The sequence below is a fragment of the Strigops habroptila genome, chromosome 9, assembly GCF_004027225.2.
Source record: "Strigops habroptila isolate Jane chromosome 9, bStrHab1.2.pri, whole genome shotgun sequence".
Taxonomy (NCBI): Eukaryota; Metazoa; Chordata; class Aves; order Psittaciformes; family Psittacidae; genus Strigops; species Strigops habroptila.
The window spans coordinates 10,857,579-10,874,680 of NC_044285.2; the positions used below are offsets into that span (position 1 = coordinate 10,857,579).

At 41.2% G+C, this 17,102-nt stretch overlaps 1 protein-coding gene across 4 annotated transcripts in view; it reads right to left on the reverse strand.

The window, feature by feature from the left end:
• SPPL2A (signal peptide peptidase like 2A) overlaps positions 1–11,549 on the reverse strand; it is a 27,859-nt gene extending 16,310 nt beyond the window's left edge. For all 4 annotated transcript variants that reach the window (XM_030498153.1, XM_030498154.1, XM_030498151.1 and 1 more), the window contains exons 1-5: positions 11,137–11,549; positions 7,675–7,794; positions 6,256–6,438; positions 5,328–5,417; positions 1,970–2,103 (exon numbers count right to left, since the gene is read on the reverse strand). In XM_030498153.1, the coding sequence (XP_030354013.1) occupies positions 1,970–2,103; positions 5,328–5,417; positions 6,256–6,438; positions 7,675–7,794; positions 11,137–11,190 (581 nt within the window). In that variant the 5' untranslated portion in view covers positions 11,191–11,549. The remainder of the gene's footprint in view (positions 1–1,969; positions 2,104–5,327; positions 5,418–6,255; positions 6,439–7,674; positions 7,795–11,136) is intronic.
• Between the last annotated feature and the right edge of the window lie 5,553 nt (positions 11,550–17,102).

The following is a 17,102-nucleotide window of genomic DNA, read 5'->3' on the forward strand; positions in this document are numbered from 1 at the left end:
ACTCGAGTTTTTAATGGAGATATGCACTTCTAACCTAGCACAGATCACAAGGAAAAGATTCTTAATTGCCTTCCTTTCCAATTGTGTGGTGATTACCAACTAAAGAGTACACCCAGCCAAAACCCCCAATCCATGTGAGGAGAAGTAGTCAGATATCAAAACTTTTCAACTCCTTTTGAGATGCACGCACTCAACTCTATTAGCGTATCGTCTCTGCCTACAAAATTTCTTGGGCTAAATATAGTCAATCTGATAAATATGATAAACCAAAATCATGGGTATTACACACTGTTTTAAAACCTCCACAATAGGCATTGTCTGCAAAACCCATTCATGTCAGCAGAATGAAGCTAGTTAAGTACTAGTTCTTTTACCTTTACACGTTATAATTACAGAGTACGTGAAAGAGAGGGGGTGTAATTGGGGATATTCACTGGGAGTAAGATTTCTGTGCATACATACTCCATATTTATACCTCACCATGCAAAATAAGGAGGCTTAAATTGTTGTGTTTGTTTTTTGAGCCGATAGCCCTTCTACTCTTCAGTTCAGACACTAGTGCAACTTGCCCATCAGATAGCATGTTCCTGACAAATCCCAGAACCTACCTACAAAACGCTGAATTCAGCACTGAAACAGCTACCTTCAAAGGGGAAAAACCCCCAGGAGTAAGGCACTTTGTTAGATGAATCACCTTCTCAGAGGACACACTTTGAATAAGCATTTTTTTGTTTGTTTTTAAAAAGCTCACCCTGGATGTATGAAAGTGCATTCTAACAAGTTTCATATAATTACATGTAGGTATTTTTCAGTATGGGAGACAGCATCACATTTTGTTATTTTAGCATTCAGTGCAGCCACACCCTATAGCACTGCGGGGTAAAAAAAGCAGCATAATCAGATCCAACCTTTAAAAAGACAAACACACCCACCCCTCCTTCTATTTCTTTAATATCTCTAAAATCACTCGATTTGCATAACTAGTGGGAAAGAGGAAGATGTAGTTATCACATACAATCCTTGCCCTGTTGTTCTGGGGGGCAAAGCACTAGAACACCACTGAGAATGGGAAGCCCTTGGTAGCAACGCACACTGATCCATTACAGGTATGCAGACACCCAAGAAATACTGCACAATAATACCATGCTCTTAAAGACCAACTGTATCTAGTTAAACCCCTGACTAAAAAACAGCCGTGTGCATGGAGTGCGCTTCACTTCAATGAACAAAGCTGCACACCCCTCCAGCACAGTGCAGAAATCCCCACAACTCCTCGTTTCCCTGCATTTGCCACATTCTACACTTCTACTCCCCCTCCTTCCCTGCACAGGAACTGCTGCTGCCTCCCTCTCCCAGCCTAGTCTTAGAGCTGCTATTGCCCCTGGCTCTGTTGCTCCACCAGATAACACGAAGCTGAAGCAGATAAGCCCAGTTGGACTTTAACGATCTGGAGCCACCCAACCAAGGAAACCACATTTCCCCAGTGCTCCTAGTGACAGGAGTGAGGTGCAGAGACATTCCAGACGGTGCTGCACAGCCAGCTGGGATGAAGCAGTTGTAAGGATCCTTGCCAATGCAGACACTACATGCAATTAAAGGTACCATTAAAATACTTACTTTCTATCATGGATATTGGAATATTTTTAGCATGGAAGATTTTTAGCATAACTAGCATGATGCTAGTTATAGGGCATTTGGTAATTTGTCAAAATATTAACTCATTCCTCCTCCCAAGAGTTGCATTATCCCTCAGGGACTTTTACAATCTACGACTAAGGTTCCTCAAAGACCTATGGTGATTTTCCAGAAGTTGCAGTGCTCAAGCATTTCATGACAAAGCAGCTAATCAGACCTAGATTTTCTAATTTGTTAACTACCAACCTAAAAGAACATACTCACTGATCATAGCGACAGTTTTCACAAAATTTGTAGTCTACATAATTTAAGCAGTTTTGTTTAACAAACTTACAGTTCTGCTACTCCACTCCAGTAGCCTCCTAGTGCCACTGTAAACACAGCAATTAGGAAGATGACAACCATACTGTAATCAAACTCTGGCAAAGGTGGTGAATACAGGGTCACATTAACTTCATTTCCAAGTGTCTGAAAAACAACATGCAAGTTGGTTTGTAAGGACAAAGAAGAAATTACATGGCTTATTTTCAACAAGATGCACAGCATGAGTTCTTCCTCTTAACCTATAAAATGCTGAAAGCAAATTTTCAACACACTGCACAAGACAGCCCATATATTTGCCCTGGTCATTGTAAAGAAGCAATGCTTTCCATGCTGCCTTTCAGGATGGTCAGGTTTGAAAACAACCTTATTACTACTGCTGTGGAAATATGGATACTTCACATGGTATGATACTGCACAACAAAATGGTACTTCTTTTAATTCTTTTGACACTTCTGAGTAGTTGTGCCTCTAGCCCAAATGCTTCTCATCCCCAAAATATACCAAATACTATCAAAGATGTCTGCTCTGCAGGAAAGCATATCCGAGTCAATCAACTCGAAACGCAAACTCACAGGTCTGCTGAGATATCAGCAGAGGTTTACCTTCACCTCTTGAAACCACAAAAGTCATAGTTCAGATACAGGCACAATGCTTCAGACAGGACACAGTGAGAACTCAAGGTGGCAGAAAGTTACTTATTAACAGCTTTACACAAACATGATTTGAGATGGATTCAAAAGAAAAGAAAGCAATTTCATACTGCTTCAAAAATTTAAGACCCAATTAAAAAGTCAGCTGAAGGACACTGGAGATGGGAAAGCATGTGGAGACATAACTGATACCAAATTGTACCAAAATCTTGAAAGCAAAACTAAGATGCTTTCATTTGACTGAAAGGTGAGATATAAAAAACAAAGAAAGAATGATAATTTGACAGGAAATGGAAGGTGGTAGGGAAGAAAGGTTTGCTGTTGTAGTCAAAGTACATCAAAGCATCTAAAGCAATCGTGCAGTGAAAATAGTCTTTAGAGATGCAGCAGCAGAACAGATTTGCTAACAGCCTGCATGTGGGATAAATGCAGAGAGCAGATGAACATGCCAGGCAGGTTTGGCTACAGGAAAATCAAACTGGCAGTGGAGACACTGAATGGGAAGCTGAGTAGTGTAGTGGAATACACTGGCCATATGTGAAGAAAGCGGATTTATTTCAGCATCCGAATTATCTAATTACAGATATTAACCTTACTGCAGGCTAAAGAAGTCAGAACCATTCCTTTGCCTGAAGTTCTGGAAGTTCAGAAAACAAGAAAGAAAATTAAATTCTAGTGAAACATTGCAGTTGTATGAAGTGGAAAATAACATTAAAGGCAAAAAAACCCTATCCAAATTACAGCGTCCTGTATGCGAAAAAAAAACCCCAAAACCCCCAAAAAAACAAAACAGAGACACAAAAAAGCACCAACCCTCCTTCCCCCAGAAACCTGAAGGCTTATACATTTTAGTATTTGATTCCAACATGTCTTACTACAGTTTTTCCTTTAAGTTTCATAAGCCTTAAAAAGTATAATTCACATTAGAATCTAGCGTGATTGTTTCGTTTTGTTCCTATTACTCTGCTCTTCTCTAAGAACTTGCAAAGTCTCAACTTTCACCACAAGGAGCACTAGAATCAAATACATCATGTCAGTTAACAACTCTGCTAGAAAGCTGTCCACTTACTAGAAGGTTGGTAACACTCTGCTATTGCTATCAAGGCTCATAATATACCTGACTTGAATGATGAAAGCTAACAGAGATCAAGTCTTGTAAGAAAAGGTAGAAAGAATGCTTACACAAAGTAGCTACCCTCAGACTGGTGCTATCTCTCTTCCAAATAAAAGGAGAAAACTGGAAGCCTTGGAAAGGGTTAAAACAGAAATACAACCGTAGTAGAAAGAGTACAATGGCTGCCAGCTTCTTAGCAGCATGTATCATTCAAAACAACAGCTGCCAGTGACACAACAGAAAGCTTTGGAAAAAACTACATCAGACCAGGGAAAGGATCACTTGTGGTCTAGGCTGTGTTCCTCACTATTTTTACAAAGGCAGTCTCGTGATAAGACAAAACCAAATTCTTTGATTGAACAGCAGCATGAGACACCACCTGGCACACTAATCTACTAGCAAAGTTGCTTGGGTGAATTACTCTAGCTATAGAGAAGTGATTCTGCATGACACTACTCCAAGCAGCACTAGGTGATAACATGGTGCAGAGAAGATTCAGAACAAATTAGGGATCTAACCTTGCCCTAGGTCCCTTCATGTTAGTAGGGCATATCTTAAAACCACTCAACTAAGCAAACAACGCTAGTCTTACTTGAAGGAACAAACCTGAAGACAGAAGACAACCTGAACTAAAACACAGTATGCATCAAGGCTATGTCAGAGTGAGGACAGTCATCACAAACTTTCAGTCATGTCAACGCTTGGCAAGAGCCAATCTTTAATGAGAACAGGCAGTAAACAGCCAAAATCCTCTACGTCTAGGCATGGTTTCAGCTTGCATACTTACCTAAGACAACCTTCCATGGCAGCTCTGAAGATTAAGAGCAGAAATGGTGAAGTAAGCTTGCAAATTCAATCCAAGAAGCTAAGACTATAGAGGTTAGTGCTAGCCTCTGCTATTCACTGAAAAACACGTGCAGTGCAACTCCTGCCTAGCAAAGCTACTTAACACCAAATAAAACACAAAACAACAAAATAACAACAGAAAAAGCCACACTGAAGAAAGGATACTTTGTTTTAAAAGAACCTTCTTCAATATTCTGTATCCTAATATTGTATGTCAATGAAATCAAACTCTCCTGCTTATAAAGCGTAGGAGATACCATAATTGCCATATTTTAAGGACACCCTTGGCATCTCACCATAAACTCATCAGCAGAAACTCAAACTCTACTGCCTAACTGCTCTGTAACAGATGCTGTCATGCTGTAGAGAGAGAGCTCATCACCTGGAAAAACCAAAAAATCCTCACACCCTCCTCAAGATCCAACCCAATAAGATACTGATCGTCTGACAGATATCATGCCAGTAGATAAAAGCTCAACTGTTCTGGCTTCTGTGCTAAAAGGAAGACTTCCAAGCTTACCCTCCCTCCAGTTAAGTATAATGTTTCCCATTCTTAGTGCTCTAATTAATCATTCTCTCAGATTAACCTGAATTAGGAAGACCAGCACTTCCACAACTTAATAGTCATCCTCTTCTGTGAACTGAAAGCAGATTCTATGCACATTCAAATCAGGCAGACATCCACACCTGATGTTATTTTAGGTTTTTGAACAAATAAGTTTATACAAACCATAACATTCTGAAGGTATATTACTTACCAGCTGCATATCTACTATGTCACTATATCGTATAAGAGCCACTGGAAGAGTCACATCTTCAAAATCAGTCTTGTTATCTGAAAGAGGAGACTAAAAGAGAAAGTGTCAGTGGTAAGTATCTTGAGCCCATTTGCAAAGCAAGTTAGACCCTAAAAGCAAATTATCCTTTTCATTTCAGTGTATTTGTAGGAAGAAAAAAGAACAAAAAAAAAAAAAAAGCTTATTGATCACCTTTTGCAAAAGGTTGATGAAGACTGATGTATTTAAATCAAAACTGGTTATACTACCAACACACCTGGACTCAGAGTTCTTCAAAAATCTTGTGCTTTTATAGTATTACAAAGGATAACCAAAACTCTGGTTTTATTCTCTATGCCTTTGAAACAAGATTAACTTTTCATGATAATCACACAAATTCATAAACTGCAAATATTTGTACAGACATGTTGCAGCTGTAAAAGAGAACAAAAAAGCAACAGAATTATCCACAAAGATCTTTCAAAACGTCTTTTTGTATTTCCAATTTTGGATTACATTTTCCTAGCTTATTTTTGTCACACGTGTCTAAAACAGTATCGCCCAAGATTACAGGGAGTTCAGAGTACACTAAAATTAAGGAATGATAAAGACAAGCATTCAGGAACATGATTAAAGACACAAGGAACAGATTAAAAATACAATTCAGCTGGAGATACTTTGAGATGATATAACACAGCATTGCACAGAGCTAACTCAAATGACCCTCTTGGTCTCAGGAACAACAGCCACATGAGCACAGTGCTCTGTGGGGAAGGTTAACCACTCATGCTGGAATCACACACATTGCCAGGGTCCTCTGCTTTTGGGGTTTCTCTCAACTAGCCTTGCACTGGACCAAATAGGTAAGACACTATTTCACTGCAGAAGAAAACTATACATTGCAACTTACCAGCCTAGTTTTACTGGCAATCAACAGCATTTTAGCACCTAAATTTTGTGCAATTCTTGCTTTCTCCAAAAAAGTGCAGTTTCCTCTCATCACTACAACTGCTTTGTCCTTCATTACGCCGGAAGGAACTTCAGATGAACTGCAGAGTACTGTAGAAGTCAGGTTTTCTAGAGCCCTGAAAGTCTGCAGAGAAGAGGGAGAAAAGAAACATGATGAAAATAGGGTATGTAGAAGACTACATTACTATGCTCCCTAATTTGAGGTCTGCCACAAAGAGGTGTAGCAGAATGAAATCATTAATTCGAGAATACAAAATCAGAGCAGCACTTTCTGCAGCCTGCATTACTGAGGGACATTTAGAGCAGCATATAGCTGAAATATCTGGATGTTCCTCAACACAATTTCACAGCGGTTGTTGCAATTTAAACAATTTAAACATAATTAAGCAATTTAAACATAAGAAACTGGTTTCTTATCACTGCTTGTAGTTCTGGGGAACCCAGTGTACACTCTGTGTTATTTCCAGGCTTCACAAGCCGAAAGAGCACTAACATATACAACATAACCAGTTCAAAAACAGTTGGGGAGCCTGATAGCATATGACTTACTATAATTAAAAAATATTTCTATTTTTATTTCAAAGTTCAGTTTCATACCAGCAATTATTTTAAAATTATTGTCAATTTTCCTAAGTTAGGCAAGACATCGCCATGGCCAAAGCACCACAGCAAAGATGTTTGGGGCAGCAGACAAATTGTTTTTACTCTGTTTTACATTGAGCTAACCTGCTAATGAATGACAGGGAAGAAGGCAGAGAAGATGATCATCTTAATCACTTCCAAGCACAAAATATTTCCTGTTTATATGAAGAATGCCTGAAGAACATTTGTTTTTTGCCTCACACCCTAGTTTGGCTCAAAGAAACACACTCAGAAAATATGGCATGATAATACATTCCAGATAATCTCCCATTCCACCATATGGTTTCAAGACAATTAAATAGAACATCAAACTGGTGAGCCATTGTAAGAAATCTGTTTCACAAGTTTACTTTTTTGTAAACAAATAAACAGAAGTTTTACTCCCAAATCTAAAACTTAGACATACTGATAATGCCTGCAAACAAACAAACAGTATCACATGAATATGTAAACATATTTAAAACCCATTCTAAGTGCGGAGAGAATATCACCCTTGTGAACTTCAGAAGCTGACTTTTCAAAGTATAGAAAATTTCCCTATAAATTGAGGGGTAGGATACATAACACGGATATGTAACATAGGACACGGATACATAACTCGATAAGGTAAATATTCAGTGTAGCATCTATTTAACTCAAAATTCTGAAGACCAGTTATAGCTGACCCAAATTCATTGTGTTTTAGTTTTCTCAGGGAATATTATTATAAAGTACATACAGCATTGTCCAGGCTCTTTGGAAGAGATACCCAATTGGAATTGTAAATTATGCAGTAATCCTTTGTTACTGGAGATACACCGCTTCCAGAAGCATGCAGGATCCCCTCATCTGCAGTTACCTGCAATAAACCAGTGTTCTGCATTAAACAAAGTTCAGAGCATCAGTATACAGACATTCTTATAAAAAGCTGTTACGAGAAAAGGGATTCATTCTGTTAATTAGTTTATACAATGATTGATTCCATGAGAGATGGGCAGCTCAAGAGGAGGATAGAAAACTAGTAAGAACCTAGTCACCATATAATGCTGCTTATCCTCATTTCAAATACAATGTATTTTTTACATGTACAGTTCATGTCACCAAGTAGAATACCACCCAGAAACCCAGGCAAATTATTTCAGATTCTGTATCTTTTACTTGCTAAGTGTAAAGTTTTACATAGAAAGCAATTAAAACAGTAAAAGTGGATTGAAGTCCTTCCCTCCTTGCAGACTGTAGAATTCCCCCTACTAATAAACATATTATATAGCAATTCCTAGAATATTTTTTAGCAAACAACTGTAAACACAAAGCTATCAACTACTGTACTTTAGGAAGAATTTGTGTAGTTAGGGAAATACTAGTGTCTATTAGGATTACTCTACCACATTAATATGATTTCTCTTACTTACTAATACAAATAATTATAAAATTTGTGATAATTTTAGGGATATATAATTCTCCCCAAGCATTAATATGCTAATAAAGGTCAGGTATCTCAGTGGATAAATTAATAAACTAAGCATTAAATGTAGCTACATCTAAGTAGCTAAAGTGCCACAAAGTAGTGAAAACAAATAAGCATCATTTGTATCTCAAAGAAGAGTCGCCTTAAGAAAATTGGGAGATTATCTCATTTTGACAGTTTTTCTTGAGACAGAAACTGACCTCAATATCAGGAAGGACCAATATATTTAATTAAAAATCTTTTTGTAAATTCCAAGTTGTCTGAAAGAACACTGAGATATAAAGCTTGAAGTAGGCATGGGCAAGGGGGGAAAGCCCAAATATTTGTCTCATATACAATGCTAATCATTAACAGTACTATAGAGGCATTTCTCCTCCGGCTAGCATATCAGTATTCTGGGGCAAGTGAGAAGCAGAGAGGAAAGAAAAACATGTGACGATATTGTTTCAGAGGTTTATGTCTGCCTGGTTTGAATAGCAAAAAACCTTCTTCAGAGGAATCCATTATATTGGCCACAGTGCATGAACATCTGCTGGGAGAACTGTGTCAAAGGGCCTGAGCACATTAACTGTTTAACATGTAACAGCTCTTCAGCTGTCAGCTCGAGTAAGTTGCTCCGTGATTTATGATCAGCACAAAAATTATCAAGCTTCCCTCTTAAATGCACCCAGCTAAGAAGTGCAAGCTAACGGCAAATTAAAAGCAATAAAGACTCCCAGCAGGTGCAAACCCCAAATGCTCCCATCCGTTAAAAGCCCTTTCTGCTTCACAAAGTAGAATAAGTGTTTTCTGGGTTTTCCAGGAAATCAAGTGTTAATGCTACACAAGCGTAAGTCTACCTAGAAGGAGCGATTACTTGCTTATTTGACACGCATGTTTTGTTTGGCATGCTTCCCTGCTCTGGGATGAATCGGGGAACACAATTCTTCCTCACGAGGTGGGGGAGGGAGGACCAGAGCATGACGGTTTCCCTCATGATTTGCTGCTAAGCTTTAAAGACAGCATTTAGAAGCTAAAAATGAGGAGAAATGCTACATGCTCTTGGAACATCCCCACTAAAATCCTGTTGCATCCAGATGATCTTTCATTATTTTCCAATCGCTTCTGTATCCTTCTTTCACAACACACAAGGGCTACTAGTTTGGGCACGCAGCTTTGCAGTCAGCTGTGCCACTGAACAGCACAAAACAAAACCTCCTCTCAGCATACACGCAAAGTAAAAATTTCTTACTGAGCACCTTTTCAATCTTGTTATTTAAGTAGAAGACCGAGAGTGTCCACAAAACTGCTCCCGAAAATATGAACCTGTTTCCATAGGCTGACTGGCTCCAGCATAAAAATGTTCCTCTGTGGGAAGGCATGACAGTTATCCTTCCCTAAAGGGGCATACTCATCTCCTCTCACTTCAGGTTCAGATGATTCTCAAACAAATTTCTTCCTATTTGTGACAGGCAGTTCCCTCATCATATTTCCTTCCTTTACCATCTTTAAATTTTTCTTGTATATTTCCTTATCTTTGATAGAGAAGAAGACATCTCATACTGTCTCTTTATCCTTATTTTTCCCCATGCTGTCCGTCTCAGGATACTGTTCTTGAGGCTCAACGACCTGGCCTCATGCTCATCACCACTACACCTGCATTTCTAGGGCAAAGGAGGAGGCAGTTCAGGGGGTCTTCCAGGAGGGCAGAAGCCCCTTCCCTTGTCATCAGCAACAAAGCATTGGGTTAAAGACCAAAGCCACTCTTCAGAAAACCCCAATGCAACTAATGACAGCTACATAGGACTCACAAACAGTCAGGGAGCACTTTGTACAGACGCACACTACTTCATTCAAAGGCATTCTCAAGGCACCAACAAACTGGGCCGTGCACCTGCTGCTAAGCATATCCAATGGTGACTTCCTCCACAGGAAGGCACTCTGCATCCTGCCTTACCAAAACAAGGTAAAAATTATGTCAAAAGCAAGCAAACAAAATCCCACCAACAAAACAACTTGGCGGAGCAGCATTTAATACAGGTATGCCCTTTGTACTGCTTAAGCAACTTACAGAGGTTTCTGACTTCCCCATTTCACTACTCCATGAGGCAGAACGCCTCAGATTTCCATGGCAATATACACCTGTGTGCCGGAAGAAGCAGCAAAGATGGTCCATACAGGAACCAAGATGGCACTTCATATGAACAAGCCAAAAGCCAAGACACATACACATACCACGAGCTCCTCCTTCCGCAGCACCCTGATTTAAATACCTCCAGAAAGATCAGCGTTTATCTACGCAGGCACCCGTGAGAGTCATTATCCAAACCCACCAACTGACCGGAGCCCCGGCCCGGCCTGCACTCCGGGGCACAGGGGATAGGGCAGGGGCCCAGGGGATCTGGGCGGGAACTGAGGCCTTGCCCGGGGCAGGGCCGGGAGTCCCAGAACGACTCCGGGACGCGGTTCGGAGCGCTCTGGGGCGGGGGTGCACACCAGTCCAGCCGGGGGAGACGAGCGCGACGCGGACCGTGCCTGCGGCCGTGGGGGTCCTCCAGGGAGCGGTTACAGAGGGGTAAGGCGGGCAGAGGAAGACCCTCGGCCGGCGGAGGAAGGGGAGCGACGGGCGGCCCGGCCGGCTCCGCCGCCCCCCGCGACCCCACCGCCGCCCCGCACTCGCCCGGGCCGCCAGAAGCGGCGCGGCCCAGCCCGGCCCGGCAGCCGTGCCCCGGCGCGGGCAACGCAGTCCCTTACCGGCGGGAGCAGCAGGCCGCAGAGCACGGCCCACAGCAGCCCGGCGGCCCTCATCTTCCTCAGCCGCCGCCACCCGCTCGGGGAAGGGCCTCGGCTGGGTTCGGGCTCCCCGCGCCCGCCACGGAGCCTTTCACCGTCGCCGGCTCCCGCAGAGGCGCCACTTCCTCTTCCGTCCGCCGCGACCGGTGGGGGCGGCTGATGCTGCTGCTGCTGCCGCCGCCGGCGCGGCCCCGGCGATGCTGCGGCCCCCACTTCGCCTCCGCGCGGGGACGCCCGGCCCTGGCCGCGGGGCGGCGCTCCGGCGAGGCGGCCTGACCCGCTCCTGCTGCCGGTGGGGGGAGAACGGATCTAGGGGGCGGAGAGCCAGGGCCTGCGCGGGGTTCTGCCGACAGCGGGGGCCTTCCCCTGCCCCCCCCCCCCCCCCCGTCTCTTTTTGACTTGTGCTTTCGCTGAGGTTTCCTGTCAGCTTGTCAGGTTTTCCACCAAGATGTGCGGGTTCTAGGTACTTAAATGCTACCTGGAACCCTTCACGGCCATTACAATAAGAGGAAACAGTCGGTGTTGCCTCACTTCTCCCGAGACAAAGAAATCTGAGTGTTTCTGGTTGATCAGGCACAGACAAAGCCAGGAAAGGTATGGCAGCGGTGTGTCTTCAGCAGGAGCAAAAGGTACAAGAAACAGCAAAACATGACTTAGAACACTAAGGATTGAGGGAGTTGGGTTGTGCATTTAAAAAAAGCATTTCAGAGATGTCTTCAGGCTTTGAAAAATGTTTAAAAGCCTGTGATGCACCGTATGTAAGAGCAATGATTTACAGGAAGGAGACAGGCTGAAACAGCTCCATGATTTACCAGCTGAGGAAGTTGTGCAACATCTTTCACTGGAGGTTTCCAAGCAGTGGTTACGCTGTCCCCTCCTGCCCCTTCCAGAAGCGCCCGGGCCTGCCTCAGGAGTAACGTGCAGGGGAAGTGCCAGAGATGAAGAAAGATCGTTGGAGAAAGGAGGGGATGTGGCCACAAACAAGATGGCGGAGGTGTGAGGGAGAAGGGAGAGGTAAGAGGATGGAGTTGAGCTGCAGTCCAGCGTTAGTAAATCAAAGTAAATGTAGTAAATAAAAGCCTTAAGTGGGTAACCCGCTTGCTGGAGTTGCTCACAAACTAAGTGGTTAGTAGTTATTACTACTAAGGAAGGAGGTTCTTGCATGTGGGTTTTTCCCTCTGTGTGAATTAGAGGACAAAGCCATGTAAGACATCTACAGGCAACATTTCCCGCTGCATTATGACAAATTTTAAGAAAGCTGTTGCTGTAAAAATCTGCATAACATTTACATACCTGTAAATAAGTTGTGTTTTGATCAATATTTTGATAACAGGCAAATCGGTTTGTTTTTTTCCCCAGCGACAATCTTTGCATCCGCAACAGAACAGCCTTACGCATCTTGTAGATTTGCTAGGTTGCAAAAGTGTGCCCAACAATTTAATGTACTTAAACAGTGAAAGGTAGTGGCACACCGTGACACGGCTAATAATTCATATTCCATGCAGAACTGATATTTAAAAAAAAAAGGCTAGTACATTGTCCATCTGTGTGTTTCTATTTTGGTGCTGTTGTCAGCGTAACCATGACACTTTATGCCAACTACTATCTCTTCTGAATCTAACAAGATCTAGATGACAGATTAATACAGATTACTTCAATGAATCTATCAATTCTGTGATGCATAAAGAGCTGAGGGTATGTACATGACAGTGTATTTTGGGCATGGAAGAAGTATTTAATCTGAATTGCAAGTGCAAGAGCTGCTCACAGGATCAGATTCCACGGTGGCATGTGCTGTCCTACCAAATACTAACCCCTCTGGTTGTGTTCCCCAGCAAAGCACAGCAGGTCTCTTATGTCTGCAGCTGGGGTGGAAAAAAATAAAAAGAAAATAAAAGAAAAAGGACCAAGGAGAAATTGTGGGGTACAATTTCCTTTCATTTAAAGGAAATTTGCATGTTTAAACGTAATGTGTAAAGATCTCTTACATGAAACACATTCCCCGCAGTCCCAGTGGGACTGTGCTTGTTAGAAATACCTGCAGTGAAGAGCCCTAATGTTAGCTCAGAACATGGGCAGCTCACATTCAGGACATCAGTAAAAACTTCTTAGGTCATCTTTATTGGCAACTTAAGTAGTCACTAATTTTTACCATTAGCTTTACTGTGTAACCAAAACTAAAACCCGATGATCTAGTCTCAGATTTCAGCACCTTCATTTCGGACCTTCAGAGCCTGAAGAATGTCTCAAAGCCTAAAGGATCCTCCTCCCCCCCCTCCAGTTTTAAACTTGAAATTCCTTATTTGGAATGAGCAGTATAGCTTCTACCCATAATCAGTGTAATAAAATCTGTAACTTGACTCGGGCATTCCTAAAGCAATAAGGAACAGAGATGTTTAAGGAGCACATTAGTTAGTGAGTGGAAACTGAAGCCAAATAACCATTAGCACAGAAAATAAACTGCTTTAATAATACTATACTATACATCCTTTTCAAAGGGTAATGAAATTATCCTTTTCTTCCCCCTGCCTGTTTTCCACCACATACACACGGTCTTAAACACAAATGATTTGACACGCAAGACAGACATCCAAAGACCTTCCATTCCAAGGCCATTCTCCTGACTCTCACTGCATTAAGTGCTACTTTATGTTTTTTCATATTTATCAGCCTCTTGGCTTTTGAGTAAACTCATCCCAAACCATCTATCTTTTTCTGTTCCTTTCCCTGTATCTCCTTATGCAATTGAATTTGCTCTTCCATTAGCTTAACTGTGAATTACTGCCTAATTCTGTTAATTTTGCATAAAATACCATAAACGGAAACTAGTTGCCTTCTTAGGAAGGCAGATTTGGAAGGGTGGCTATCAGCATTAGGTATTTAAGAGAAAACATACTCCATAATTTTGAAAGGACTAAGATTGTAAAAGGGACTATTACTCTGCTCACTGAACAGCTATGTCATACAGAAATCAGTAAAGAGATCTGGGATTCATTAACCAATACACAAACTTCAAAGGGATGAAAGAATTCTTAATATGTTGGATTAATTTCTAAGAACTAAGGGAGAACATTGACCCAAATACTGAATGTAAATATATTTCTAAGAAATTTAGTGGGTGGTGGAATAATAGGGTAGAACAAAGCAGGTGACAAGGAAAAGGAAGTGGCTTAACCAGAGAAAATTTTATCCCATCCCATAAACCGTCTCTTTCAGTGCTTCACATTTTCACAGCTTTTTGGCAGAAGCCTAGAACGAGACAGCAAAATAATGCTGTGAAACCTCTTGATTAAAGTGACACGGGGATCATTGTTACTGGAACCTGCTGTCTCTGTGAGACATACACATATGGCAAAGATGAGGACATGTGCAACAGCCTGATGGAACCTCTGCTTCCTGGCAAGAAAATAATCCAAAACATAGAAAGACTGGTATTTAAGAATTATTTATTAATACAAACACATGCCTAGCAACTTTTCCCCATGTACTAACAGCCTTATATGAAAACCAGTAAATACCAATCTATACAAGCAAGAGATACCCTACGTCATGGGACACTATGCAGCAGAGAGAATAACCAATTCAAACCCATTTTCAAAGGTGATGTTTAAAGTAGTTGAAAGAAACTAGTGAAAGCCTTCCTCATATGGCATTACTCGGGAAGGTCACATTAGCATGTATTAATGAAGGACTGTACGCCTTCTGAATTACATTTTCAAGCTTGTATCACACCCTCAAAGGTGTTGAGTCAGATTTTAATATTTCCTGGTGGTAGAGACTGCAAGGGTAAATGTGGGTAATTGCATTTAAAAGGATGTTACTTTCACCATTAACATGCAGCTTCAGCTCATGTTGAAACTGGACTTCCAAACATATATATTAGATTGATTTTTAAAAAATAGATTTCTCTCTAGAATAAGTGCCATAGTTTTGCCTGATCCATGAATCCTTCATTTCAGATAGCTCACTGTGAAGAGATTCATTACTGGTTATCAGTATAGTCTTCATTCACCTTTAGGCTCAGCTTAAGTAAGTTATGTAAAGTGTACATGTCTGTCTTCATCACCAGCAAGATCAGATGCATGTAAATACACTATTTTATATATATAACATTAATCCTGTAACCAAACACTTTTTCTAGCTCTTTGATGAAGAATCTAAAATTAGTTAGTCATCCACTTGGAGAGGCCAATGTGAGCTTTAAAAACACACCAAATTCTCTCTCGGTAGTTTAAATGTAGATTTTAAGTCAAGTTTTCGTAAAACACTTCTAGTAAGCCAGCACAATCGTACTAATTTCAGTTTAAAAGAATGGATTATTTCCTTCCACATTACTTAAGATGAAGGTCCAAATATATACATATATATTAAAACATATATGTTAAACCAGTAAAAGACATAATTCAACTCTTTTTTTTTCCACTCCTGAATTAGGGTAGGCCGTAGGTAATAACTACTTTGATTTTGTTCAGTTTGGATGTATATGCAAATACCTGAGGAAACTTAAAATTTGTTACAAAGAGAATATTCTTTCCATTTACATTGTTTTAATAACCAAAAATAGAAAAAAAACCCAAACCAAACAACCCTCACTGAGTGAAGTAGTTTCAGTACAGCTTTGTGGCCTTGGTTTCATGAGTAATTTACTGTACAGGTCTCAACAGATACCTCAAAGTTGTTGTTCTTGTCCATCTGTTACTAACGGGACAGTCTAAACAGGATTAAAACTATGTTAAGAGAACTTCCTCCCACTGGAACTACGCTTTTGGGTAACATTTTGGGATTTTGGTCATATTAACAGGATGTGCAGAAACATGATGCATGGAACAAGTGACAATCACAAGGTGTTCAGTAGCCATACTACAGTGCTTGATGAGCCAGATAGGGCTAGGTTGAGGTGGTGCAGAGGCCAAAGCAAACCATGCTATTGTACACCCCAGTCTCCCTGAAAGGACAGCATTTAATTATAACATGAGTTTGCTCATCTGTAAGTTCCCAGGTGAAGACAACAGTCCTACTTCAGTATCAAGAACTTCAGGTTGGGAGCTATTTTGGCACAAGAACACATACTAGTAATGTCCCTGCCCACTCAAAGTGCTTTCACTATTTTCTTTCCTATTTCCTTTCTCTACATAGCATTGGGAGAAAAGATTTTAATGGAACTGTGGTATAGCCATAGTGACCTCCTGGCATCTCAGCCTGCAGAGAGTCCAGGAGAATATCACTCAAACCTTCTCAGGCACAGGGAAGTCTTCATGACCTTTCAGCTCCACCACCTGGAAGCTGAATGTCAGATGGATCTAGTTAACTTTCCTGAAGTTTGGGCAGCATAGCAGACTGAAGGGTAATACCTTTTTACTACTGCTATTTTGTATTAACTCCAAGTTTTATTTGTTTTGTGTTCCATAAAAATAAAGCAGCCGTCTCATCTTCCACACGTAGATGTGGCTTCAGTCTGCGGCTGCTGCAACCCAAGCCATCTCTGGGTGGCTCCAGACTTTGTGGAAACAGCTCTGTAAGCCACTGAAGGACAAGGATACTACCATTCATTAAAGTTATATTGGCAATCTCTTGTGTCAAAGTCCCAGCTTAGTCATGCATTTAAGTGCCCAATTTCCTCCATATACTAATTACACACATATTTTCTAATAGATGTGAACAAAGCTGTCCTATGCATTGCAGATAACAAACGTCAACACGTTCTGCTCTCTGCTAGTTCTTCATAAACATATACCAGATTGCCTCTCCACGGCTTCTAAACCTGCCTCACTTGTGGATCTCATTTTTCTGTAGTTCCGCAACTGTAGTTCTGTAGACCCATGAGCCTCTCAGACGACCTTTCCTGGAGTATGAAGAATCAAGCAATAACAAAGAGACTTTTTGCTTTCACATCACAAAGTACAAAACTTACTCAGAGCTGCATGTGG